This window comes from Setaria viridis, chromosome 2, assembly GCF_005286985.2.
Source record: "Setaria viridis chromosome 2, Setaria_viridis_v4.0, whole genome shotgun sequence".
Classification (NCBI taxonomy): Eukaryota; Viridiplantae; Streptophyta; class Magnoliopsida; order Poales; family Poaceae; genus Setaria; species Setaria viridis.
In genome coordinates this window covers 45285518-45310999 of record NC_048264.2, presented here as the reverse complement: position 1 = coordinate 45310999, position 25482 = coordinate 45285518, and the positions used below count along the sequence as shown (strand labels likewise).

Below are 25482 nucleotides of genomic sequence, written 5' to 3'. Positions count from 1 at the left end.
GTGCAGTCATGCGGCCTTGATCAGATGTGAACGCAGGTTCATCATCGGACGATGCCAACTTTGGTCAAAAGGGGAAAAGAGCGATGCCACATGGCGTAATGACTCGTTTCATGTTGCGCAAGGGGACTGCTCTGTTGCTTCGCTTTCGATTAAGTGCAAAAGATAAGTTTGTCATTAGCGCGCTATTTCTGGGCCTGGGCCTCATGTATAGACCGAGGAGACTATCCTGCTGGTCCCTTTCTGGGCCTGTTTGTGGCTAAATTCATAAGTATGATGGTCTTATGCCAAGCATAGGAGATAGACGCACGAGTGTGGCTCGCGGCAGTTACGAAGCACCTTGCACGTGACGATTTAACTTGGGTTGTGGTGCGATTATGGGTAATATGGCACGCCAAGCACAAAGCGATTCACGAGAATATGTTTCAGAACCTGCTGTCGACTCACTGCTTTGTAGAAAGGTTCGTTACTGAGCTAAAGATGGTTAAATGTGGGGAATGTTCGGCAAATGGGCAAGGTTATAGTACCAAAGTGGATTCCGCCTCCACAAGAGGTCACAAAGATAAAATGTGGATGCTGAAACATCGAAGAACTCCAATATCTCTGTCGTGGCAGCTGTGGCGTGTGACGGAGCTGGCAACTTCCTTTTCGCCTCAGCTCTAGTGTTGGAAGGTATTGTCGATGCCGAAATGGTGGAAGCGATTGCATGTCGGGAAGGCCTAGCATTGGCAAGTGATCTCTCATTATAGAATTTTAGAGTTGCAAGTGATTCGCACCAATGTAGTAAGAAGCATTCTGGGAAAGGGGATGGGACCATATGGTCGAGATTAACTTTAGAAGAGGATGCTTCGGAAGGGTTGAGTTCATCCAAAAGATAGGTAGTCCAATGTTGATGTACATAGAATAGCTAGAAGTACAATTTTATGTTCTTTAGGAAGATATGCGATGGGTTTGTAACTCTTATTCAGTTTAATAAAGGGTGAAGTTCTAAAAAAATAAGTATGATGGTCTGCTTGGTCCGGCTGAATGGCTGATAACTAACTTTGCAAAATTTGTTCAAGATGTTCTTGCCAAAAATATCTACACAGCTTTAGGAAGACTCTTTGGAAAAGCTGCTATAGTATAAAAATTACGAGCTAAGTAAGAAATTAGGAAAGCTAGCGACATTCAAACAACTTACATAAATAGGGACCGACAATGCTTTCTAGATGGCCAAACTCAACCATGATCATGCCTAGAAACCTCGCTGTTGTTTGGCTGGAAGCTAAATTTTACCTATCTAAAAAGAATAGGGGATGCTAGCCCGATCCTTAAATGATTTTTTTAGTATCTCATCGTAGATCTAACCAAATTGCGACCACGTCGTGGTTTTAGTCACAAACAAACTTTAGTCCGGCATTCAAAGGTTATATATAAAAAAGCTAATCTTGTGCCAATAGTAAATTTATGTAAATAGCTGCATATTTATAGGCTACAAATAATCTTGTGTCTATGATGTACTAATTCATCGAGAGAAAAATATGGGGATGAAATTTGTCTACAAATACGACCATTGTTTCGAGGATGAAATTTTGTCCTTTTCTGTTAGGGGGAAGTGAGCTAAGCTGCTAAGTTGCAAGCCATGCTCCATTTTTTTTTAAAAAAAATTAAGGATGGTCACTCTTCTGTTCATTGTTTTTATTGTATAGTGTAGAATTATTGCTCCTACTTTAGTTAAATATTTTTCAAAAGTAGCACCAATTTCAACAAAAATCAAGGTATATTTAAAGTAGCTCGAAATATTAACGTGCATATAGTTTGACAACCAAAAGTGGAGATCACCATTAATGAACGGACCTAAGCCAACGGCTTTCCCGATAACCAATTAACCATCTCTCAGCAACTGATCAACGGTTGAGCCGAAAGCCTGCGTCAGATCCAGCTCCAGAGCTCCTGGCACGCACCAGCAGTTCAAATTCGAATTGGAGCGGCGAAGACCCCATCGGGCCAACGGCCATTACTGGTCGCCGCCTCTGACCGCCCCGCTCCCAGCCTCCCACTCCACACTCTCGCCACCTCACTCCGCCGCATCACTGCCCCACCCCACCCGCCTCCGCCATGGCCGCGCCCGGCGCCAGCGCCGGCAGCCGGCGCGCCTCCACCTCCCGCCCCCGCCGCGCCTCCGCGGCGGCGGTGGAGTCCAACGAGAACGACGACCTCGCCGCTGCGCCCTCCACCTCTTCCTCTGTATTCGCACACCCCGCCGCCTCAGTTCCGCATTTCTCGCTGCCCCCGAGGTCGCCGCTCGCGGCCATCGCGGATCCCGGGCGGAACCCGCGGTCCGCGCCGGTGACGCCGAAGTCGCTGGCCGGCACGCCCAGGGCCTGCGTGGCGGGGACTGGGGCCAGGGACCGGACCTCGTCGGTTGGGGCGGCGAGGAGGGTGTTCGATCTGAGGGATCTCGGGGGTCCGGAGGTGCCTCTGGAGGTGCCGCACTTCGAGCTCGACGAGGACCCCGCGTTCTGGAAGGATCGCAATGTGCAGGTATGGGTGTCTGTACTTGATCCTTTGCCCTCCGTGATGTTTTCCACCAGCAGCAATACAAAAAGTACATAATCATCATGTGTCAATTAGATTGGCAACTGCGCCCCCCTAATAATAATGGCCTAGATGACGATCAAGTAATCCTAGTGCTATTTTGGCTTAACAACGCAAAAATCATACAAGTATATGTAGCTAGTATCATTTAACTTGGCTGATACATTGTGAAGGCGTGACATGCTCGTTGAGTTCTAATATTCCATTTGACTGGGAGTGTGCATCATGCCAGTTTGTGACTAAATATATGGCCAAATTCGATACGTATACAGACACCCTTTATGGTTTCTGAAGCTATGGCGAATGCGTGAACTTTTGTTGTGGTTTCTACAGGTGTTGATACGAATAAGACCAATTAATGATGCCGAGAATGCCACTCATGGTCAGAAAAGATGCTTGCTGCAGGATAGCTCAAAGACATTGAGCTGGAATGGACCTCCCGAAACAATGTTCACGTTTGACCATGTTGCATGTGAAACAATATCACAGGTGTCTAGTGTACTAGCACTGTTTTCTATTCCCTTCTGGATCAGTTTCCTTTAGCCTAAGCATTTTTTTTTTGTCAAACAACAATTTAGGAAAAGCTATTCAAAGTTGTGGGTCTGCCAATGGTGGAGAACTGCATGTCTGGATACAATGGCTGTTTGTTTGCCTATGGTCAGGTAAGACAAAGCTGTACTATTCTGTGTCCATAGAATAATTCATCTATTTATATGTGGTTTGATAATGATATTCCTATAGACGGGAAGTGGGAAAACTTACACAATGATGGGAGAACTTGCCAAGTTGGGCAATGAGCTTAGTAAGGACTCTGGCTTGACACCTCGCATTTTTGAATATCTGTTTGCACGGATAAATGAGGTAAGGTGTCTGTATGTTATGTGAATACTTTACTGAACCATTGTTGATCGATAGACTTAAATGTAACAAATGTGAAGGAAGAAGAGCTCCGGAGAGAAGAAAAGCTTAAATATATCTGCAAATGCTCTTTTCTTGAGATTTACAATGAACAGATAACTGATCTACTTGAACCATCATCAACCAATCTTCAGGTGAGCTAATTATGAGTGGGAATTGCTTCCTCTTGTATGAACTAAATGTGAAATCTAACTTTCTATTTTTCGCTCTAGATCCGTGAAGATATAAAGAAAGGTGTATATGTTGAAAATCTTATGGAATGTTATGTGTCATCTGTTGAAGATGTTATGTTGCTATTGCTACAGGTGCTCGAATATTTTTCTTCTTTATTATCCTTCTATTGGATCTGAATATCTAGGTGCTGTGCTTGTTAATCGATAACTTCAATGAAGTTTCTGAAATGTTTTCTAGGGGGTTGCAAACAGGAAAATGGCTGCCACAAATATGAATAGCGAGAGCAGCCGCTCACATAGTGTCTTTACTTGTGTAATTGAGAGCCGTTGGGAAAGTGATTCGATGACACACCTTCGTTTTGGGAGGTTGAACTTGGTTGATCTTGCTGGTTCTGAGAGGTGAGTTACATAATAATGTAGCAATCTTTTCTTGCTTCACAAATACTGACTGTGTTCAAACTAGGCAGAAAAGCTCAGGTGCTGAAGGAGAACGATTGAAAGAAGCTGCAAACATTAATAGATCATTGTCTACCCTTGGGTAACCTTCTGTTCTCTGACAATATTCTACATGCACTTTGGTGTCGATCATTCTCTTTTGGACCTGAGACAAAAGTAAATAACTGCACATGTCAATCCAGCTGCAAACATATTATTTAGCACACGGCAAACTTCATGCTTATTGTAACCACTTGCAGAACTTATATTGGCATAGCAAATGTAAACCCTTGTACGTTAAGTTTTGCAATTCAACCTGTACTTTTTATTCGAGGAAAAGAAATCAACCTGTACTTTTTATTTTAAAAAAACTGCTCTATTTCATAACCAGACAAAAAATACTCGTGCATGATATTGTTGGTTAACATTTTTAGAACATAACATATGTGTGGAAGTTCATTATTTCTGTGAACCTTTGTTATAAGGTATTAAGGTTCTTTATTATATCAGCATATATGCATATTTTGTTACTAAGATTGATATGCTAGCATGAGAAGTTGTGGTGTAAGAAGCACCAGTGCACCAGTCACAATCATAATCCATCTAAGTCCTCTTTCAGGCTCGTTATCATGACTCTAGTGGATGTTGCAAATGGGAGAAACCGTCATGTTCCCTATAGAGATTCAAGGCTTACATTTCTCCTCCAGGTTAAAATACAGAAAAAAAAGCATGCTCCTGAATGTTTTTCCCCCTCTCACCGTGTCCATTTTTCTCTCTCTGGCTCATTATCATATCTTTCCAGGATTCCTTAGGAGGGAACTCTAAAACGACAATTGTTGCAAATATCAGCCCATCTATTTGGTATCCATCTTCTCTATGTTCATTTTACATTTAGCATTTTTCTAGATACTTCACAATGTGCTTGACTCATTTATGGATTACTATATTGCAGTTCTTCCAGTGAGACATTGAGTACATTGAAGTTTGCTCAACGTGCGAAGCTGATTCAAAATAATGTACTTATTTTTCAAGTGTATCAAATTTGTTAAGATATGTGAATTTTCCCTGATGACTTAATTGGGGATTCATTTACTTATGCTAGGCAAAAGTAAATGAAGACGCTTCGGGAGATGTTATGGCTTTACAAAGGCAGATAGAGGAACTAAAGGTAAAGGTTGTTTTTGCAGAACTCCTTTGTCAAATTAGAGGTGATTCTTTGTATAATGCATGGCTTCATCCTAACAGGATCAACTGACATGCTTGAAGAAGCAGCAAAATTGTCTTGGATCACCTGGCTTGCAGCTGCTTGTTTCAGACTTTGCGAACGAATTCAAATCTTTGTGTGGAGTAGATGATCAACCAGACTGTGATCTGAATATACTAAAGCAAAAGGTCACAGTGCATGATTTGCCCTTTTGGTAATATATAGTAACATACAACTAACTACTCATACATTAAATAACAGGTTAGTCACCTAGAAGATGTCTTGGTTGGGAGCCTCAGGAGAGAGAAATCAGCAGAGACCAAGATTGGGAAACAGGAAGCGGAAATACAGCATTTGAACCGTTTGGTAATATTATATTCTGTTGAAGATATCTCAACTGCAGTAAAGAAGAGAGAAAATAATCGCGTTTATATACCCAAATAATCTGAACACAACTTTCTCCTTATATAGGTGAGTAGTGTTTGCTTTTTCATACGGATATTAGCTATCTCTTTTGACAGATCAACCTGATGGAATCTGATGCACAACGCTTGAGGAGGCGACTCGAACTTCGTGGTGAAAAACAAAGATTGCATTCAATGGATGAAAATGCTGCATTGTACCAGGAGATTCAGCTATTGCAGGAACAAATCAATGAGAATCCTCAATTGACTCACTTTGCTTTGGAAAACAAGAGATTGATTGAGGAACTTACAATGTAATATTTCAATATTAAATTTTGAATTCCTAGTGGTTTTTGTTGCAGACAATAAATTTTACATAGTAACTTGGGGTCTTTTGATCATTTGATGAATAAACCGGGTTTAGCTTATTCTACTTCACTGACATACAGGCTTCAAAACTTCTACAAGCAAGGGGAAAGAGAGATGTTACTAACAGAGATATCTCTTTTGCGCAATCATGTATATTCAACCCGCCAGAGTTTCTTTCTGCTCTTTTTTTGAAAAAAAATCTTACATGCTATTCTGATACTTTCCTTTTTGTAGTTCCTTCACATTCTTGAGCAGAAATATACAGCAGCTCCGAAAAATGTAGAAACTCAGGTGTGTTCTGATTGGTTTTGGTTCTTTACTTATTTGCATCGATGTGGTTTCTGTTCTCTGTTTCAAAGGAAGCCAAAAGCTTAGCCTAAATTTTTATTGAGCAATATCATTATATTATAAGCTGTAAGGGGAAGTAGGACAAATTAGAAGTTTAACTAATTTGCCTCATCATATAATGGAGAACAACATTGTTCTAATTGGATGCAATGGCTTTAGGGTGATGAGACCATCAAGGAGCTTGACAATTGCAGGAAGGAACTGGATGCATGCTTAGAAAACAATGTTCTGTTAGCTCGGTGAGTATTTTTACATCTGTCCTACATCTCAATGTATACTTATATATAGGTTTTAATTATCACTGTTTCTGGGACCTTAAACAATCTAATAATCAATTGACCATTCATGTTGATTGCAGTGAAGTAAATAAACTTCGCTGTGAACTGATACAATACCAGAAGGCTTGCACAAATCAAGTAAGTATGGCGTTTTCACAGCCTCCATTATTCAGTGCTTGAATGCTCATCTTCTTTCATATCTTCAGGTTGCTCCTGAGGCAGAGGAGAATGTTGTGGTCACAAGCATCAATGCAATGCAAAATGTGGGATATTTACTCTTTTGTTGTATATAACCCTTAATTATAGGTTTAAGACAACACGTGACTTACATTTTCCTGTTATTTTGATCACAACAGAATCAAGCTGGACAGAATTTTTCATGTTTATCATCAGATGATGTTAGCAAGCAGTTCATGCAAGCAGGGACCATGGCTAATATTTCAGAATCATTTCAACTTGAGTTACCTTATGAAATTGATAGCGAAGATCTGGAGTCACCTTCTCATTTGCACTATCCAGAAACACATGATTTATGTCATGCCCATGAAAAAGCTCCAGTGATGGGTATACATTTACATGATGAGACTTTATTATGTCAAGAGAGTGAAATGGTGAACTCTAGGAAACATCAATCACATGAAGAGTTGGAGCGCCTTAAAAGAACAAATCGAGAGCTCACAGAAAAGTTAGTCATTATGGCTGAAGAAAGTAACAGGCTTTCAGAGATTATTGTTGCAAAAGATGTAGAAATTGCTTCTTTGTCTGAAGAATGGGAGGCTGCAATTTTTGATCTAACGAGCTTCTTAACAGATGGATGTAGATCACTAGATGATGCATATCAGAACATTGATAATATGATTAGCTCATTTCCTCACAGTAGTAGTTCTGTAAGTGAACATGTGGAGAAGGCTATGAAAGTTAGCATTGAGAAGGAAAAGATGATCTTCAAACTTCAAATTGAACTACAAGCCGCACAGAAAATTGGCAGGGAAGTGAAGGAAAAGTTGCACATTTTAAGAGGTGCAACTCTTGCTATTACTGAAGCTCAGCAGTTGGATAATGAAGAAAGCTCTCAGGAAGAACTACAACTAGTAGGTTTATTGCACCAAAAGGATTGTATAATACAAGAACTAAAGAACCATTTGAAAGCAGGAAAATGTCGCTTTGCAGAAACAGCAGAAGAACATTCTTGTAATGACCTAATATTGCCTGATAATTCAGTTGACATGATTGAGGAACAGCCTGATGAAAATGAACCAACAGGTCAAGCTAATCCAGATTACCAGGTAAGCTCCAAGCTAATAAACAGCTACATGTTTGGATGCATGCATCTGATGAGAATAGTGGGAGATATTATTTCCATAGACAACTTAACCTACTAATGTTGAAACGGAAAATATAACTGATAGGATCTCCCGTATAGGTGAAAACAAGCAATGGCTGACTTTAACCTTCCAGAAGCGTGGTTCTTTATTAAAACTAACCAAGTCCATTATCCAACTTCCTACCAGCTCTCACTATCACTTCTTCAGCCATACTGTAACTACACACCAAGTTGTAGGCTACTTATGTTTTCTTATTACATTATTTTACTAGGAAACAATCGCAATGATGGTTCACAAGCAGATCATGTACCATTATGTATCCAAACTGTAGAATGTGTCAATCCGTATTTTAAAATTCTTGATCATTAAGAAACGCAAAAGTTTACTTTTATGTGGAAAGGGTACTAGTAGATTTGGCATCAAAATACACTCTCAAGTTTTGCTAACATATTATTGAAAAGTTAGTGGTCAATGATGATGCCTGTTCATATTTTGTCAGACATTTATGTAGAAACAGAGTATCATGCTAGACCAACATAGAAAAGTTAAATCGAACAGCAGTTGTCAGGCTAAGAATTATGCTACATAGACCTTTGCTATATGAAGGCTTACTAGTATAATCAATCATGTTTCGTAATATGTACAAAGTGATTTATCTTCCATACCATCTTTAACATATAGTTTTACATGGGTGATGACATCAGCATCACCGATCAGAATATGCGATGGAAATTATATTTTGATTGAAATGATATAAGGACAGAAAAAATACAAGCTTTCTTCATACACCCCAGTTGATGTTTTCTGTCTGGGTTATGAAAATATGATTGATAATGTGGAACTTCATTGTGCTAAACCTTGCAGTCAAATCTTGATAGCATGCTACAACTTGTTGAAGACAAATCAAATAAGGTTCTGACCTTATTCTCAAATTTTGAGGCGGCTCAAGAAACCATGGAAGAGGCTGAACTTATGCTTTCAGCTTTGTTGAAGGTCAATGAAGAATTGAAACTTGAAAGAGATAATTGTAGGCAAGCGGTGGAATTGTTATTGTCTGAGAAAACTTCTCTGATCAGTGAGTTGAAGGAACTTGAAGCATCAAGTTCTTGTACATCACAGAGGTATGACAAATTGCACCAACAGATAAATGATTGTGTAGTAGAGATGGCTGAGCTTGCTTCTACAATAAGGGGGTCGTTTCAGCAAATGCAAAGGGTCTCTACAGTAGAACTCTTTGCTCTTTGCTCGGAGATTATTACTTTTGGCCAAGACTTGAAGAGATGTATAAGGGAGTCAAGGTCATATATAGTTAACATGGCATCACTTATAGAAGAAAAAGGCAGATCTACAAAGCAGTTCCAGCACCTCAATGCAAATACTTCTGGGTCTGCTTGTCAGCAGGTAGAGTCGCATACATGTCAATGCGGTAGCAGCAAACCTGACTTTTCTCAATCTGATTATAGTACAGATTATGCATCACTCAGAAGAGAGTTTGACAGGAAGATTAATATAGCAGAAGGATTGTCTTTTGACCTCAAACTACTGCAAGAGTCCACCTCAAACGCGAAAGATATGAAAGACAAAGCTGATGAAATATCTACTGCCCTTAGCAATGTTCAAAGAGAACTAGATATGAAAACTGATGCAATGGAAAACATGTTAAGAAAACAGAAGGCACTTGAGGAAGAACTGGTTGAAAATGGTGCTGTACTCACAGTTTTAAGATCAGAGTTAGAGAAATCTCAAAGTTTATCATCGGCGCTATTGAAGGAGAACAAAGATCTGAGAGTAATGTTGGAAGAGGAAACTGTGAAGAATAGTGAAATAAAAGTCCTTTTGGAAGACAAAGTTAATGTCATAGAGGGATTGGAGAGCCAGATACTTTTGCTAAATCGTTCTGAAGTGGGGCAATTAATGTCAGATATTGAAGAATTAAAAAATAACATTAAAATAATGAATAGTAATAGGGAAAATCTCCAGGCAGAGATACTTACATTAAGGGACAAGCTTGAGATGGCAATGGCTTTATCTGAGGAAAATGAAGCTGCTGCTATTGAAGCTCGTCAAGTAAGTATATTGTATTTGGTTCTTGCCCCATCCAAAACTCGGAATTTAATTTGAATGTGTTCGCTCGTCATGCTTCTGTAGACTGCAGAGATCAGTAAAATCTATGCTGAGGAGAAAGAGGAGGAAGTTAAGATTCTTGAACGATCTGTTGAGGAACTTGAAGGAACAGTAACTGTACTCGAGGAAGAGGTACGGGTTCTTTATTTCTCTTCTTCCTTTTGATGCTTTCTCGGCTTATCAGACAACTTCTCATAATGAAATACATGGCTGCTAAATAGTGATTACAATGCATATATGTCATTGATCTGAATCAAGCCACGTTAGACAGCACAATTTTCCATTTGCCATTGGATTTAAGCTTTTCTGATGTAACTATGCACGGATTGGTGTGTGAACATGGAGAGCCATAGATCTGTATACTTTGTTGCATAGTATTAGCTGTGACATATTCTTGTTTTCACTGAAGGTATGCAACCTTAAAGAGGAAGTAAGGAGCTATCAACTACATAAACAATCTGAAGACCAATTACAAGCTGTTGGTGACATGCTTTCTGTAGAAAAAGCATCAAAATGTGATGCTGCTGGGGAATTGTGTCAAGGGAAATGTCATCTAGAAAAGTAAGAATTCTATTGAATTGCTTTTTTGTTATTAGGCACGCATAAGATGTCTATGTGAGCTTGTTTCAGTTGATTGCATTTTCAATGTAGAAGATTACAAGCTGAGATTCTTGCACATCAAGATGTTAGAAAGAGGATTGAACATCTCACACTGGAAGTAAAACATAAAGATGATGAGGTACTTGTCTAACTGTTTGAGATTTTGAGTCCTGTCTTCTCTTAATAATTCTTCTAATACGTGTTTCATTTATACAGATTAGGCAATACAAAGAGCATATTGCTGAATTGGTCCTGCACTCAGAAGCACAATCTTTGTTGTATCAGGAGAAGGTATGGGCACTGCTTATGCTATTTTGTAAGTATCATTACTGCAGATATGCTAATAATTCTTGTTGTACAGTATCATGAGATGGAGCACATGGTTTCAAGACAGAAGTTTGTCCCACATGAATCCAGTTCTGATATTGTCCATGCCAAAACTGAAAAGCCTTCGGGGCGAGCAAGAGGATCTGGTTCACCTTTCCGGTGCATATCTAGCATTATTCAACAAATGAACTCTGAGAAGGATCAAGAAATTTCAGTGGCACGCCAACGAATTGAAGAACTAGAAGGGTTGGTTAGTGGTAAACAGAAAGAGGTAACATTTGATCCTTTTGTTTTCGCAATAGTTTGGATTGAATTATTTGGCACTTGTCAGTATATGTTTTTGTCTCCTTTGGTAAACAGAAAGAGGTAAACAGCTTATGTTTTTTTCTCCTTGACTATAGATATGCTTGCTAACCTCGAGACTGGCTGCTGTGGATACCATGACGCATGATATTATAAGGGAGCTACTTGGCGTCAAACTAGACATGACAAACTATGCTGTAAGTGGCAGAAGTTTCTCCAAGCTGCTAAACGTTAGGTGTCACTTTTAAACAATTCATTTAGTGAGATTTGTTGTTCACATGTCTAGAATTTGCTTGACCAAGAAGAACTGCAAAAGCTGCTAATAGCATCCCAACAACAAATTGAACAATCAAAGGCGAAGGTAGGCCACCAAAAACTCTGTGCTACAAAGTTGCATCATACAATGAGATGGTATTCCTCATTTTTCTTCTGTTTTGCCACTGCAGGACACAGAACTCGAGGTGCTTAGAGAAGAACTTGGTCGTCTCATTCTGGAAAGGGACAGGTGAAACTTCTATTCCTGAATGTTCATCTGATCATTTTGCTTTTAGCTGAAATTACTAAATCAAGTGAACATGCTGTATTTTGTTTCTTTCAAGCTTGCTTGATGACATGGACCAAAGGAAGACAGATCTATTGGAGACTCAACTGCTTGTTGAACAGCTTGAGCAAAGGGAGCAAATGTTGGAAACGCAGATCGAAATATTGCAGGTCAGCATTCGAGAGCTTCCTTCCCAACATCATTCCACTACTGACCTGCAAATTATATGGGGGCATTTCCTCATATGCCACTGGAAACTTTGAGAAACGCTGCAACATATTTCTATTCAGCCTTCCCAGACTGACAAATGCTAAACTGTACTTGTGTGTTCTTGTATAGTTGGAGAAAGATAGCCTTCAACAGAAGATAATGGAGATGGACGAGACCATGGAGCTGCTAGTCGGATCAAATCAACCAGATACAAATCTACGAATGGTGAAATGCCTTTACTAGAAAGTAGAAATGCTGACCACTCGGCAGTTAATTTTGCGTTCTGATTATCGGAATATTCCTGCAGGGTGATCATGGCAGCAGCGAGTTCAGCAGGAGGCTAGCTCAGTCGGACATGCTCCTCTCCCACGCGAGGCAGGAACACTCTCGCAGCCACGCGACCAGAAGCTCGAGGGCGCATCATGGCCGATATCGCTGAAGGATTGCTGGTGCGTCAGACGTCGGACACCGCTTGTGTTTGCAGATTGGCAGCGGCACGACCACGTAGGGACTTGTACAGATTGTTTCGAGAGCTGAGGTCCAAACGGCGATGACTAGAAAAAACTCTCGACGTGTAGTCTTAGGACCTGCGCGCCTGTAAATCTGATAAGTGAGAATGCAATGTACGCGTTGCTTTTGTGAAGTGTTCTACATGGTAGATTCCGGCTTTCAACAAAGATTTAGTTCCCTGAACCGGCTCAAAATGTCACGATCTCACCGAGATCGTTTCTGTCTTGTACAATTGTGACCGACGTTTACGGGCTACGGCTCCAGTTGAAATAGGATCGCTATCACAGGGATATGAAGTTCTGAACCTCGCTAAATATCAACAAGAGAAATGGTCAAGATTTCAGAACTCTTGAAATGGATCGATGTACATGATTCGTTCGAAAAAAAAGAAAAGAATCATGTACACTCTTCGAGACGCAAATCTCAACGCGTCACCAAGCTACTGTTAATTGTGGCAATAACGACACCGAGCAAACAGCTCAGTCTGTATGACGGAGTATCAAAAAAAAAACTCAGAATAACTGAGAGCTCGAGTACTGGGCCGCCGGTCCTCAAAACCCCTCCGTCCGTGGTGGGTGTGTGCCAGCCTGCCAGGCCCAACCCAATTCCCCCGAGCCGACGAGACCTCACTACACCGCCGCTCCCCGCCACCGCCTGACATCATCCAGCGTCTTCCGGTCTTCCCCTCCTCGGCCTCGCCAAGTCGCCATTCCAACGGCCGCCGAATTCGAATTCACACGCACTCCAGAGTCCAGACTCCATTCCAATCTCCCCCGCCTCGACCCCTCCCCTCCCATTCCCTCCTCCCCAACCCCCGACGCTCCATCTCCGTCGACCTCCGATCCCTCTCGCTCTCCCGCCGAACCCCATGGCGTCTCGAGAAGGTACGAGCGCGCCGCGCCCGCCGCGCGGAGAGATCGCACCGCCCACTGCACTAACCCGCTTGCTCCTATCCTCGCGCAGGCGACACGTGGTCGGAGATCGTTGCCAGCGGCGGGCTCCGGCCGCCCCACATCGGCGTCGTGTACGGTCGTCGCCGGGTCGAGGAGTCGTCAGGCCGGAGGAACACGGATATGTAAGGGCTCCTAGCCGCTGCCGCTGCCGATCGTTCGGCGGTTTGGTTCTAGGTTTTGTGGATTTAGGATTGCCTCTGGTGCGATTGGGTGACGCGTTTCCGGTATCGTGCAGGAGGGGCAGCTTCGGCGGCGAGCAGCGGCCGAGCTTCGCGCCGAGGAAGCGGACCAGCTGGAACCGGTCGCTTTCCATCAGGTGCGCATACCTTGGATTTCTTCAGTCGCAATATTCATGGGATGGGCAGGCGGCAGCTGTTGTTTTCACCATTTTGGCTCCATTTTAGTTAATAAATGTCCATTCGCAATGTTATATATCATCTGGGGCTTTCTGTAAAACAGATATTATAAGGCCCCCACTCCACTCCAACCTTGGTAGATATGTTATGTGTTTTTTTTGGGGGGTGGGGTGGGGGTTGGGGGTGGGAGGGGGGAATTAAGGGTCACATAAGAGTGGATAGTAGAGGATTTGATCTCCAAAGCAATCCACTTTGAGTAAAACCCGTGAGAGATTTGAAGCCGCCTCATTGGGTCCTACGATCCTACCTCTCATATTTGGCTTTATCGCATAGTGGATTGCTTGTTCAAAGCTCTTACTTCAGCATAGGAACACCCTTCGTTGTTGTTTTTCTTTCCCGGAGAATTTGCAAGTGGACACTCTACAATCGTTGTAATTGCTATAGGGTACTGAGGGGATTCTATTTGCTCTTATTAGGCTGATAGAGTTATGGTATTTCGCCAGGCTCCAGTTGTGGGGTTGGGAGCTTGCACAATCACAAACAAGGGGAGACGTCCCTCCTGATAATTTTGTAGAAGGGAGGAATCAATGCTGGGTTGGTTAGCTCACCATGTATGGTGCTAGCCTGCAAGCCAACTCACCCAGATTTATTATCTTTATGTTCTTATCATTGCTTTGGGCTTCCATTTATCCCTTACGCTTTTATGTTCAAATTATGGAATAATCATTAGGTTCATGTAATGTCATTTATTTCCATACTTAGCTAATGAATGAGGTTAAGTGGCGTTATTTTAGCAAGTTTGTGAACCCTATGCGGCATTAACTCAGCAAGATCATAGACCTCTCTAACACAGATTCCAGTTATTAAAGATTGAAACGTAAGAAACCAGTAGGTCTACAGACCTATTGTGAAAACATGCAAAACTTATGCTCAAGAGCTACTATAGGTAGTTGTATCATAAAAAAATAATGGAATGCAATTATCTTTTCTGGAAGTTGACATGCACTGTCATCTGAGTACTAGAATCTAATATACTTTCTGTGATTTAGCTTGTTCCTATCATACGTGGAGATTTGACACATTAATTATGAAGTTTGGCAAGTTGTAGTGGCATTACTCTCAAGTAAAGTTTTAGCTTCTAATGATGTTTTGATTGACAGAGGACGAGAAAGTATCTTTGTTGCTCCTGGTGCACATCTTCAGCAACAGAAACCCAGCAGAGCACAAAAAAGACCACCCAAACCGTGCAACCGAGTGGTGAGTCTAATATTGCTACAGGCCTATTTATTAATGTAGTACTTTACTTGTTAAGCTTTCCAACACTGTTCACAGAAGAAAACTCCAAGTGGCCCTCTGGATTTGAGGAAGGAGAAGGCATATTTTGAAGAAGTTGATGCTTTTGAGCTCATCGAGGAGAGTCCTTCTCCGAAGACCTTTGGCTCATGGAACAGAGAAATGGAGCAGAATCACATTATTCATGATCTTCCTGCAATATTGGAGAGGTGGAAAATTTCCAAGCTTGCAAGACGTGTATCATCCGAGCCATTGTTTCACATAATGGAGACGCCAATTATACCATCTGTACTTAGTAGCAATAGTACATCTAGTAGTTTATTTAGAACCCCTGAAAAAGATACATGGTCAGGGACACACACCACAGGAAGAGCAATCCCTCTAGGATACACTGATATCAGTTTAAATAGCACCGCAAAAGAAACTAACATCTTTACATCATTCAGTAAACTGAACATTAAGGAGGAGCCTGTTGAAGCCAGTATTCCATGGAGTGGTGAAGCTCTGACTGCTTTTGAGCAGCTCCTGATGGTTTGCAGGCAGTCTGAACCAGTTACACTGGCAGAAGTTTTCTCTGCTTATTGGTAGGTGTTTTAACCCTTTATTAACGTGAATATTGTTCCATTATTTTCTGTATGTTTTTTTTTGGTTCGCTGTTTTAATGAAGATGTTCATGAAAATAGTGAGCCGGGAAGCATCAAGAAACTGGGTGAAGGCACATATGGGGAGGCCTATAGAGCTGGAAGGACTGTGTGCAAAGTGGTTCCTTTTGACGGAGACTTATTAGTCAATGGAGAAACCCAAAAGGTTTATTTCATTCATTGGTGTTCCCCAGTCTGTAGATTTCTGGTAATCATGATGTGATTGTGTTTTGTAGAGATCGGAAGAAATACTTGAGGAAGTTTTGCTTTCTCTGACGCTTAATAATCTAAGATCAAACCAAGCTGATGATGAGAAAAAAGATTCATGCAATGGCTTCATTGAGACAAAAGAGTATGTGCCTTCATCATCTTTGCAGTGGGAAAATACATAGTCAAATTTAACTGTAATTGTAGCTTATCTGAAGAACCTGTATGCTTTGAAACTTTTGCAACACCATTTATCTAGAAATTGTGTTGAATGATTAAAGCCTGGCATGGTTACCAATAGTTTTGACCTTGTTTGCGCAAAGGTGCATAACAGTAAATACCCTGGTTTTGAGTGCCACTCAAGATTATATTTCTTGCAGCTTTCGGGTTTGTCAGGGACCATATGACCCTTATCTGATTAGTGCTTGGGAAGACTTTGATGCTAAACGTGGATCTGAAAATGATCATCCAAAGGAGTTTACAAGTGAGCAGGTAAGTCCTCATTTCACAGAAACAAAATATCATTTTACCATTAACCATTGTGGTGAATCATCAGAAACAGACCATGCCTGTAAAGTATCTATTTCTTACATAAGCAACTTTTGTTTCAGTGCTATATCGTCTTTGTGCTAGCTGATGGTGGCACTGATCTTGAAAGTTTTGCTCTGGTTGACTATAATGAGGCTCGCAGTTTACTGGTTCAGGTATGGACCATGCATTTCCTAAGAGTATATTTGTGACCTGAACTACAAAGTTTTTAAGGATAACTAATATTTCTTTTATTAATGCAGGTTACTGCTTCCTTAGCAGTAGCTGAAAGTGCTTGTGAATTTGAACATAGAGATTTGCACTGGTTTGTCCTCTCATCACAGCTTCAGCTGATTCATGTTTTTAACTTAGATTCTCAGTGCCAATATCATTCCATATATAGTGAAAACAGCGCTCCGATTTATGACATAATTGAGAAAATACATCCCATACTTAAATGCATTTACTTTCACAGTCCTATGCTATTTAAAAATGCCAAAACTGTTTTTTGTCATCATTAGAGCTGTATCAGTTCATGTCGAGCTTGATAGAGCAGGTGGGTAGAAAAATATAGTCATGCCTGAATTCTAGGTATGAAAGTTTCTAGTTAGCGTTAGATTTAAGGAATGGATAGTGTGACTTGCTATGAAAGTTCCTATTGAGAATGCTACCAAGGGTGCTATAGTGTGATTTGCTATGAAATTTCCTATTGAAAATGCTATCGAGCGTGCTCATATTTTACTTACCACCACAATGTGCATGGCATGGCAGGGGTAACATTCTTTTGGCTCAAGAGGAAACTCCAGACACAAATCATACAGTGAGGTTTGCTCTTCAAGGGAAGAGGATGAATGCAAAAACTTTTGGTCTGAATGTCTCAATAATTGACTTCACCCTTTCTCGGATCAACACAGGTACCCCTTTGAATTTTAGTTCAGAATTCTTTGGTGTCCTAATTGAATCATAGAAATCTCTTAAACCTGGATGTTACAACCTACTCCCTCCATCCCAAATTATAGGTTGTTTTGGCATTTGTAGGTTCATAGTTTTTGCTGTGCACCTAGATATACACTATGTCTAGATACATAGCAAAAGCTATGAATCTAGAAATGCCAAAACGACCTACAATTTGAAACGAAGGGAGTACTAACTTATCCAAATATATTAACTTCATTTCAAGAGCAGAAGGTAGACACTCAACAAACACAATACCGACATCACCACCCACGCACACATGTGTGTGGAACTGTGGGTCTTCTACACGCTAGAAATTTACCATGGACACCAGTGTAAAATCTAGGACTCAAGCTTTGGTGGGCTGTGGTGCACACCTGTCCTATCCATGCAATCATGTGCTGGCTTCCTACAAGTATGTTAACTTAATGGTGAACAGAGAGTGGAGAATGCTTTGTAGATAATGACAAGACAATATATGTTAATTCAAGAGTAGCTACCACTCTCGCTCTTATTCTACTGAACATTTTATCATCATAATTGGATCTATGAAGAGAGTTGGGGAGCACTGAGATAATATGGTGATAGCTAATGAGGTAGATTTATGAAACATTTATTGAAGTTTGTGCCTCACGCAATCAGCATCAACAACCTTTTGAAACTTCGTGTTTCCTAGCGCATAAGTGATTACGGGTCATTTGAAGAATATTTGTACATCACTGTAACATTTTGCCTCACTTATGTTTCATCATCCCTTATTGTTGTTCGCAATGTTATTTTCCAGGGACAGCCATTCTCTTTCTTGACCTGTCTGCGGATCCTGCATTGTTTCAAGGGAAAAAAGGAGATAAGCAGGTTTGCTTCCGATCTTCCAGAAAGTAGTATGTTAAGACATTGTGTGTTTTCCTAATGTATATGGATATCATGTGTGCAGGCAGAAACATATCGAAAAATGAAAGAAATTACCCAGGAACACTGGGAGGGCAGGTATATATTACTCAAGCGTCCTTTTTCTATTGCACATGCCAAGTTGGGTTTCCATTATAACATGAAAAAAATGTTAATTGTGCATGAATATCAAGTAATATTTCCCGCAAGTTCGATAAATAGACTGGTAAAAAGAACTTTGAAATGGATCAGGCACTATTTTCCATCTGAAAAACATGATTGCAGGACTGTTACTGATGCTCCACTTGTTGATTGTTGTATTGCAGCTTCCCAAAGACCAATGTGGTGTGGTTAATTTATCTTGTAGATATGGTGCTACACAAGATGAAAGCCCTTGTGAGTTCATCTTTCCCCTATACTTTCCAATCGTTACTGATTTACCTGTGGCCGGCGCATAGAGTCTACCTGAATTTCTAACCTTTGTGAACACCTTATGCTAGGCTCTTGGTGCCAAAGTGGACCGGGAGCTCCGCTCGTTCAAGAAACGCCTGGCGTCGTGCGAGTCCGCTAGAGATTGTCTCGCCGATCCCTTCTTCAGTGATCTGCTGTTGGAGGAGGATCCACAGGTCACTCCAATGCCGCAGCTGGAATACGATCTGTGAACTAGCAGATCGAATAGCTGTGGGGTTCAGGGTTTTAGGGTTGGTTAGGCTTATCGCCGTGTGACCCAGAAGAAACAGAACGGGTCGAACGCAGGCTCGTCAGCCCTGGGCGTGCAAGAGAGCTTGCTGTTGGCTGTTGCCCGGGCGCCTTTTGTAATTAGGGTGTGTACTCGTTGGTCCTGGCCGTGGCCGGATTCGGGTGCTTCTGAAGCCATGTTAATTCAAGTGTTCTGCTGCAATGACCTGTCTTTCTTGGCGGATTCTGCAACCCTGCTACGTTGCTATCCTTTCCCTGTGGAGAGACGAGAGGAGTGGGCATGCTGCGCAGGTGCAGGCGACACCGGCTAGGGAAGCACGGAACCTTGCGTGACAGCGTTAAGAGCATTGAGAAAATCAATCCCCTTCCCCTATATTCCTGGTTAAAAGGGATTGAGAGGAAAAATATAGTTCCATCAGATCCCCTTTCACAATTCTCTTTCCTTGTAATTTTTCTCAATTCCCTCTGTCCTCCTCCCTCTCCCCTTTCTTTTCTCAATCATCCTTTTTTTTCTCATTCCCCTTTCCTCCTCTCTCGCGCCTGGCTGCCATGGCCGCCCCTCCCCCGCCCGCGCCAGGCCCCGGGCCCGTGCGTGGCCGCCGTGTCGCTGCCCGGCCGTGGCCGCCGGGCCACCCGCATCGGCGCCCGCGCGAGGCTGCGGCGCCGCCAAGGCCGCCACGCCTCCGCCCCATCCCGCTGTCGCGCGGGTCGTCATTCCCCACGCCGGCAGCTCGCCATCCCCCGCCCGAAGCTCGCCACGCTGAGCCGACGCCGCCGCTCCCACCCGGAGCTCGCCCTCGCCCACGCCCCGGAGCTCGCCGCGTCGAGCTGCCGCCCGGAGCTCGCCCTCGCCCCACGCCGGCAGCTCGCCGCGCCAGCCGCCGCCGCCGGGCAGCCATGGGCCACTTCTGGGGCACATGGCGGTCTACTACTGGCCGGATCGAGTGTGGCAACAGTGGGATCTTATGCGGTTGTAGGTAGATATGTGTTTCTCAATTTGGGGGACAATTTTTTCTCAATCTGCAGAAGCAGCTATTCCCTTTATGCAGAAGCAGTTATTATAGGGGAATGAGAGGGGAATGAGTTTTCTCAATCTCCTGGAGATGCTGAGCGGAGGTTAATGCGGTGCGGGGGGCAGCGTTATAATCTCTGTCGCTGAAAACCGAGGACGGGCAGAAACAGAGCAGATGAGTAGCAAACTTGACCTTCAAACAAGCTCACAAACCAAAAGAAACATGAAAAATCTGAAAATTCACAATCTCACATCACTACCGCGTATGCACAGACAACCAGAAAGCCGGGGGGTGATCACGAGTAATACACACAACACGACTGCCGCTAGGAACACAAAGCTACTACTCACCAATGGGGAAAGAATGGATCGATGTAAACACCGACAACGAGACAATATACAAGCGAGGAAAGAATCGTGACATCGTGTTATGTGGCTCACAAGAGCCATTCGCAATGCTCAGAGTCCTCCGAAAGGGTCGATGGAGAGCAGCTTCCTGTTCATAGCAGGAGGCGCCAGGCCCGGGATGTCCCTGAGGCTCTTGTTGTGCGGGTTGACAATCTGCGAGAAAGGCGGGCTTGGTTATTGATTGTACAGTGTAGGAAAACGGAAAACCCTAACTATGAAGTAAACTGACAATGGCCTAAATGGGTTAAGGGAAAAGAGATGAGCAGGGTATGCTTGGGTTCAGTAACAGCTAGCTTCTTTACAACTGGGGGCAGTTGCATCACCATTCTTTATCACCATTAGGTTAGTTTTTCAGTTAGCTGACAATTGTCTTACTTTTGCTCCTAAAGATGCAAGGCTCAAGTTGCCCACCTTTGTTTCACAATATTTAATGAATTTTTTTATATTATTATTTTTTAAAAATGAGGAATTCTGAAAAAAAAACGTGGACAGTCGACAGTTCTCCAACAAATGAGATTCTGGTGCTGCTATGCCAGAACTGACTCAGACACGCGGAATTGCACTACTAAAGGTATTGGCTTCTAGTTGTACTTTACCTTAACAACAATTACCTCAACTAAACACCAAGCAAAACTAATCCTGTTTTGGAAGAGCAAAAAAAGACACCAAATGCTACCTTGCAAAGAAAATAACATTACCTTGACAACAATTATTGCAATAACACCGCATACAATCAGAAACAGGAACGCCATAATGCATTTGTCAGTTGCAACCTGAAATAACAGATCTTTTTAGTCCAAGTACTGTCATTTCACATATCAAATGAATGAACATACACGCAGACAGAGAGTACCTGGCGACCAATCTCTTTCACCATTTGACTAGCCTTCTTCAGGGAGAAATGAACAGAGTCAAGCTCATTGCCAATTCTCTTCATTTGTTCTGTCTGTAAAATTGGTGAAAGGATCTTTAGATAACAAGGAGATAACAAATTTAGACCAGAAACTAAAACTTATCAAAGCTAACCCTGAAAACCACATGTAGTACAGTTAACCTATCAAGAAATCAGATTCTAAGTAAATGGGGATCTGCCTTTACAAACATATGCACATTGATGCAAACTACAATATAGAGGAAAATGTAAAGGGGGAAAAAGCGCTCCTATAGCCCATAATAGTTCAGTAGTACATCCAATTGAAAGTCTGAGAAAATAAATTTAAGTTTTATGCTCAGTGCGTCCAAGTAGGGGTTAGCAGAAAGCTTAATGAAAAAAAATGGTGGAAAACAAACAGGCTATTACACTCATGATTGGATAGAAAACACCATTCTAGAAAACTTACTTGCTGTGTCAGAGTTGCAGCAGTCTGAGCTCCAACTTCAACAGTTTGTGCTACAACCTACGAGAAAAAGGTTCCTGTAAAATTCATTATGGAAGAGCTGAAGAAACTCACTGTTCTTTTCTTCTCCTTTTAGAGGCTACCCAAGTATGTGGAATTGTTGATAATGGAGTCTTTTCTACTCCTCAATGCAATATCAGAGATTCTACTTGTTGGTTAAAAAACGAAGAAATAAAAGGAGTGTGCTAGTTGTGTACCATTTTTGAACGCTCAATAGCTTGGTCAGTTTGATCCATTTGTTTCCTTCCAGCGCTAATGAGTTCTTGATTTGACATTTCTGTAAGGTCATGCAGGCACATCAATGATAAAGTTTTTTTTTCTCGAAAACATCAATGAGAAAGTTAACACGAATAGTGTTTCAAGAGGATTTTACTAGTAATATTAAAAGTTAATGATGACCTGATGCCATTTGAACTGGTGTGTCCTCAGCCACTTGATCGTTACCAGTGTCGAATAATTCGATCCTCTTATTACCAAGGCTACTTTGGTACCTGCAACACCAAAAGAGTTGCAATGGATACATATTAGAATGAAGTGAACTGTGATGGAGCAAAGCATCACTGCAGGTGTAAATACGGAAAGGGGCACTCAGTTTCAGCATTTGAAACATTGCATATTTCAACTCTAAAGGCATCGTAAGATAAAGAATTGAATGTACTTACGTTTTCCTCAAGGTGACATAGGAATTCAACTCTTTGATCTGTACTAGCACACAAGAAAGAAGATTACACTTGTGCGGGAAAACGACATAAGATACACTAGTGGAGAAATAGCTACAGTACCAACCATGAACTGCTTCTTATCATTTAGCTGTTTGTTGACATCAGGAGTGTTCTTTTTCTCCTCATCTTTGAGAATGCGATCAAATTCTTTGATCAATCTGCAGAAAAACAGGACACATTGACAGAACTTAAGACATCCGCGAGACTCGAAGATCTGAATTTTGCTCATTCGAGTTCCTATAAGTTACGAATGGCACGTCGACGGGAAAAGGTAAAAGTATCGTTCAGTGTTCACGCGGGGGTGGCTGCATCGAACAGAACACGGGGTGGAGTTCAGCCAGACTCACCGCTTGCACTCCCTCATCTTGCCGGTGAGATCCTCCAGCTGCTTGGACTGCCTGTTGGAGTCCTTGATCTTGTCCATCTTCTGGAACCCCTTTCTGCAGCGAGCAGCAGCAGACGGAGTTAGCACACGAAGGTAATAAACTGTAAAGCAGCTGGCTGCAATTGCTGCAAAAAATCCCCCACTAAGGCCTCAGCTGAGTCCACTTTGTTCGAGTCGACGGCAGGTAAAAGCATCCGGAGCGCGAGCCGGGACCGAATTTGGCAGGGAGAGGAGCGCATTGCGGCGGGGGGAGATCTGACTCACTGGAGGTCGCGGAAGATGTCCCGGATCTCGCCGTCCACCTGCTCGAGCTCGGGGCTCATGGGCACGTCGCTCGCCATGGCTCCGCGCTCCGCCTCGCGGGATCCACCCACCACCCAGAGCAGCGGCGGCGGCGCCTCCTCCGGAAATCGTGTCGGGCTGTCGTCAGCCGTCAGTCAGCCCGGCATTCCGGTGGGGAGGGCGGCGGTTGGCGGCGGGAGGTGGGAGGAGTCCAGGTCCAGCCAGGAGGGGGGTGGGGTTGGTGCGAGCCGTTGGGTGTGTTGGGCCCGGGCCGAGCTGTGATCCCACGCGCATGAGCTGTGGCGAACTGTGTCTGTGTGTGCTAGCTCGCAGCTCGCACGCAGCAAGTCCAGTAGCTGCTCTAGATGATGATGGCCCGCTAGGGGTGATAACTTGTACTAGTAGCTCAGGTTATCTTTCCGGAGAATTTGATTCTCATCTTCATCACAAAATTTAATCACTCGTTTCCATCGAGTAGCACATAAAAGGGGACGGAGTCAGGGGGTGTTTGAATACTAGGTGCTAAACTTTAGCAGTGTTATATCGGATGTTCGGATACTGATTAGAAGGATTAAACATGAGCTAATTACAAAACTAATTGTAGAACCCCTGTGCTAATTCGCGAGACGAATCTATTAAGCCTAATCAATCCACCATTAGCAAATGGTTACTGTAGCACCACATTGTCAAATCATGGACTAATTAAGCTTAATAGGCTCGTCTCGCGAATTAGACTCCATCTGTGTAATTAGTCTATATTTAATACTTCTAATTAGCATCCAAACATCCGATGTGACAGGTGCTAAACTTTAGCACGGGTATCCAAACACCCCCTTAATTGGTGCGCGTACTGCTTGCAACGGAAAGAAAAAAAAAGTTTTTTGCGGAATAATAACCGGATAAAGGAGGAGGATGGTTTCTTTGCCACAAAGCAATGCGATGCTAGGTGGCAAGCGCTGTCACGGGCCCACACACCCTTCGTACAGTAGGAGAGTGATCATAAAAAATGTGTATAGTTTCGATCCACCTGCTCCGCCGCAGTGGGCCGCCGTGACGTCGTCCCTTAGTCCAGTGGCCCAGTACAGATGTCATTTGTGTTTGGGCCCTGTTGACCTCAGATCAGTCTCCTATGCTCTCATGACAGAATGACGACTATGCTCTGCGGGGATCGGAATTCAGGTTGGTTGACGGCCGTTGGAAGCTTTGATCTGGACAAAACCACACGAGCTCCTGTAATTGGAAGGCTAGCGTCGACAGAACAGGAGAAGCAAAATAGGAAGTCTAGGACGCATGCAAGACAAAAACAGATAGCCTTACACATGACCTCAGGTCGCTTTATAGTTCGTGCTGTACACCCCCGAGGCTGCAATTTGCTTATTTGCACACGCCCACCACCTTCTTCTTCTCTGCTTGAAAGGAAATTAAAGAAGAAAAACATGAGACGTGCTTATCTAGTTATATTCAGCCAATAGCCATCCACGGTGTAGCCTTTATCCATCCACCAAGGACTCGGCTCCATGCGTATCGACCTTTCCTGTTCCCCCGGGAGAGCGGTTGAAATTATATTTTCTCGGCAACCAGGCTCTTGCTCAGACCTCGCACGTCAGGCCCCTAGCCACTTGGTGTGTCTTTGCGACAGTAACTCGGTGTCGGTGTTTTATACCTGGTAACCTACCGAGAGGTATCCCGAGATAGTAGATGAGTTGTTGGGGGATCGTCGGATCTGTAACTCAAAGGTAAAAGTAAGGACACAAGACACAGATTTATAATAGTTCGGGCCACCAGAGTAGTGTAATACCCTACATCCTATTTGGGGTGTTGTATATTATGCCCTGCATTTAGCATTTAGGTGTTGTTTGGTGTTAAGGATTTAGTCCTCTATTTTGGTTCTATAAGGTCTTGGCCTACCGATCCAGGATCCCTACCCTCCTTTATATACTCCAGGGGCGGGATTACTAGTCGGTTATAAGGAGGAGTTCTAGTATGATTACAAGGTTGAAAGAGCATCCAGGCCCCTAATGGATTTTGGTGAGTTGAATAATAACTTGATTAAAGGTCTAATGAACTCGTTAAGTCTATGAGCAGGTATAATACTATTGGTGAATAATCTTTGT

The 25482-nt window shown here is 42.6% G+C and overlaps 3 protein-coding genes across 8 annotated transcripts; 2 read left to right on the top strand and 1 right to left on the bottom strand.

Moving 5' to 3' along the window:
• Positions 1-1979: 1979 nt before the first annotated feature.
• LOC117844868 (kinesin-like protein KIN-12E) lies at positions 1980-12868 on the top strand. Of its 4 annotated transcripts, none has more exons than XM_034725684.2 (33): positions 1983-2520; positions 2908-3063; positions 3153-3236; positions 3316-3376; positions 3490-3626; positions 3705-3797; positions 3904-4064; positions 4129-4203; positions 4720-4807; positions 4903-4961; positions 5053-5116; positions 5203-5268; positions 5346-5492; positions 5566-5670; positions 5826-6022; positions 6158-6227; positions 6312-6368; positions 6585-6664; positions 6784-6841; positions 6910-6966; positions 7060-7989; positions 8893-10095; positions 10177-10284; positions 10562-10713; positions 10804-10891; positions 10969-11043; positions 11114-11350; positions 11481-11579; positions 11669-11743; positions 11829-11887; positions 11982-12093; positions 12263-12358; positions 12441-12868. In XM_034725684.2, the coding sequence occupies exons 1-33, from the start codon at positions 2095-2097 to the stop codon at positions 12570-12572; spliced, it is 5607 nt and encodes a 1868-aa protein (XP_034581575.1). In that variant the 5' UTR covers positions 1983-2094; the 3' UTR covers positions 12573-12868. The 4 variants fall into 4 exon arrangements, 3 of the variants coding, with proteins under 3 accessions (XP_034581575.1, XP_034581574.1, XP_034581573.1); XM_034725683.2 differs by having other exon boundaries at positions 1984-2520; positions 3316-3435; positions 3513-3626; positions 10807-10891; XM_034725682.2 differs by having other exon boundaries at positions 1984-2520; positions 3316-3435; positions 3513-3626.
• A 425-nt stretch (positions 12869-13293) lies between these two features.
• LOC117845083 (serine/threonine-protein kinase haspin homolog) lies at positions 13294-19364 on the top strand. Of its 3 annotated transcripts, XM_034725982.2 has the most exons (16): positions 13296-13527; positions 13607-13718; positions 13832-13912; positions 15113-15209; positions 15285-15454; positions 15692-15829; positions 15929-16052; positions 16123-16238; positions 16474-16585; positions 16705-16797; positions 16885-16946; positions 17393-17535; positions 18360-18430; positions 18510-18562; positions 18790-18859; positions 18964-19364. In XM_034725982.2, the coding sequence occupies exons 1-16, from the start codon at positions 13512-13514 to the stop codon at positions 19123-19125; spliced, it is 1620 nt and encodes a 539-aa protein (XP_034581873.1). In that variant the 5' UTR covers positions 13296-13511; the 3' UTR covers positions 19126-19364. The 3 variants fall into 3 exon arrangements, with proteins under 3 accessions (XP_034581872.1, XP_034581873.1, XP_072147766.1); XM_034725981.2 differs by having other exon boundaries at positions 13294-13527; positions 15285-15829; XM_072291665.1 differs by lacking the exons at positions 13296-13527; positions 13607-13718; positions 13832-13912 and adding an exon at positions 14137-14397 and having other exon boundaries at positions 15285-15829.
• Positions 19365-20350: 986 nt separating this feature from the next.
• On the bottom strand, positions 20351-23726 carry LOC117845084 (novel plant SNARE 13). The gene is made up of 10 exons (XM_034725983.2): positions 23351-23726; positions 23049-23141; positions 22766-22859; positions 22642-22679; positions 22379-22470; positions 22177-22256; positions 21923-21979; positions 21436-21528; positions 21281-21355; positions 20351-20735 (listed from the first exon to the last, which is right to left on the bottom strand). Exons 1-10 carry the CDS (start codon positions 23425-23427, stop codon positions 20634-20636), a joined length of 801 nt encoding a protein of 266 aa, XP_034581874.1. The 5' UTR covers positions 23428-23726; the 3' UTR covers positions 20351-20633.
• Between the last annotated feature and the right edge of the window lie 1756 nt (positions 23727-25482).

Bases quoted from the DNA above. Each gene is read 5' to 3' on its own strand.
- LOC117845084 (XM_034725983.2), bottom strand. From the start codon at position 23,427: ATGGCGAGCGACGTGCCCATGAGCCCCGAGCTCGAGCAGGTGGACGGC. The intron at 22,860-23,048 runs GTGAGTCTGGCT...GTTTTTCTGCAG, and splicing joins AAGATGAGGGAGTGCAAGCG to ATTGATCAAAGAATTTGATC. The intron at 21,529-21,922 runs GTAAGTTTTCTA...CCAATTTTACAG, and splicing joins CTGCAACTCTGACACAGCAA to ACAGAACAAATGAAGAGAAT.
- LOC117844868 (XM_034725682.2), top strand. From the start codon at position 2,095: ATGGCCGCGCCCGGCGCCAGCGCCGGCAGCCGGCGCGCCTCCACCTCC. The intron at 6,665-6,783 runs GTGAGTATTTTT...TGTTGATTGCAG, and splicing joins AACAATGTTCTGTTAGCTCG to TGAAGTAAATAAACTTCGCT. The intron at 10,285-10,561 runs GTACGGGTTCTT...TTTTCACTGAAG, and splicing joins TAACTGTACTCGAGGAAGAG to GTATGCAACCTTAAAGAGGA.
- LOC117845083 (XM_034725981.2), top strand. The intron at 16,947-17,392 runs GTTTGTCCTCTC...ATGGCATGGCAG, and splicing joins GAACATAGAGATTTGCACTG to GGGTAACATTCTTTTGGCTC. The intron at 18,563-18,789 runs GTATATATTACT...GTTGTATTGCAG, and splicing joins CAGGAACACTGGGAGGGCAG to CTTCCCAAAGACCAATGTGG.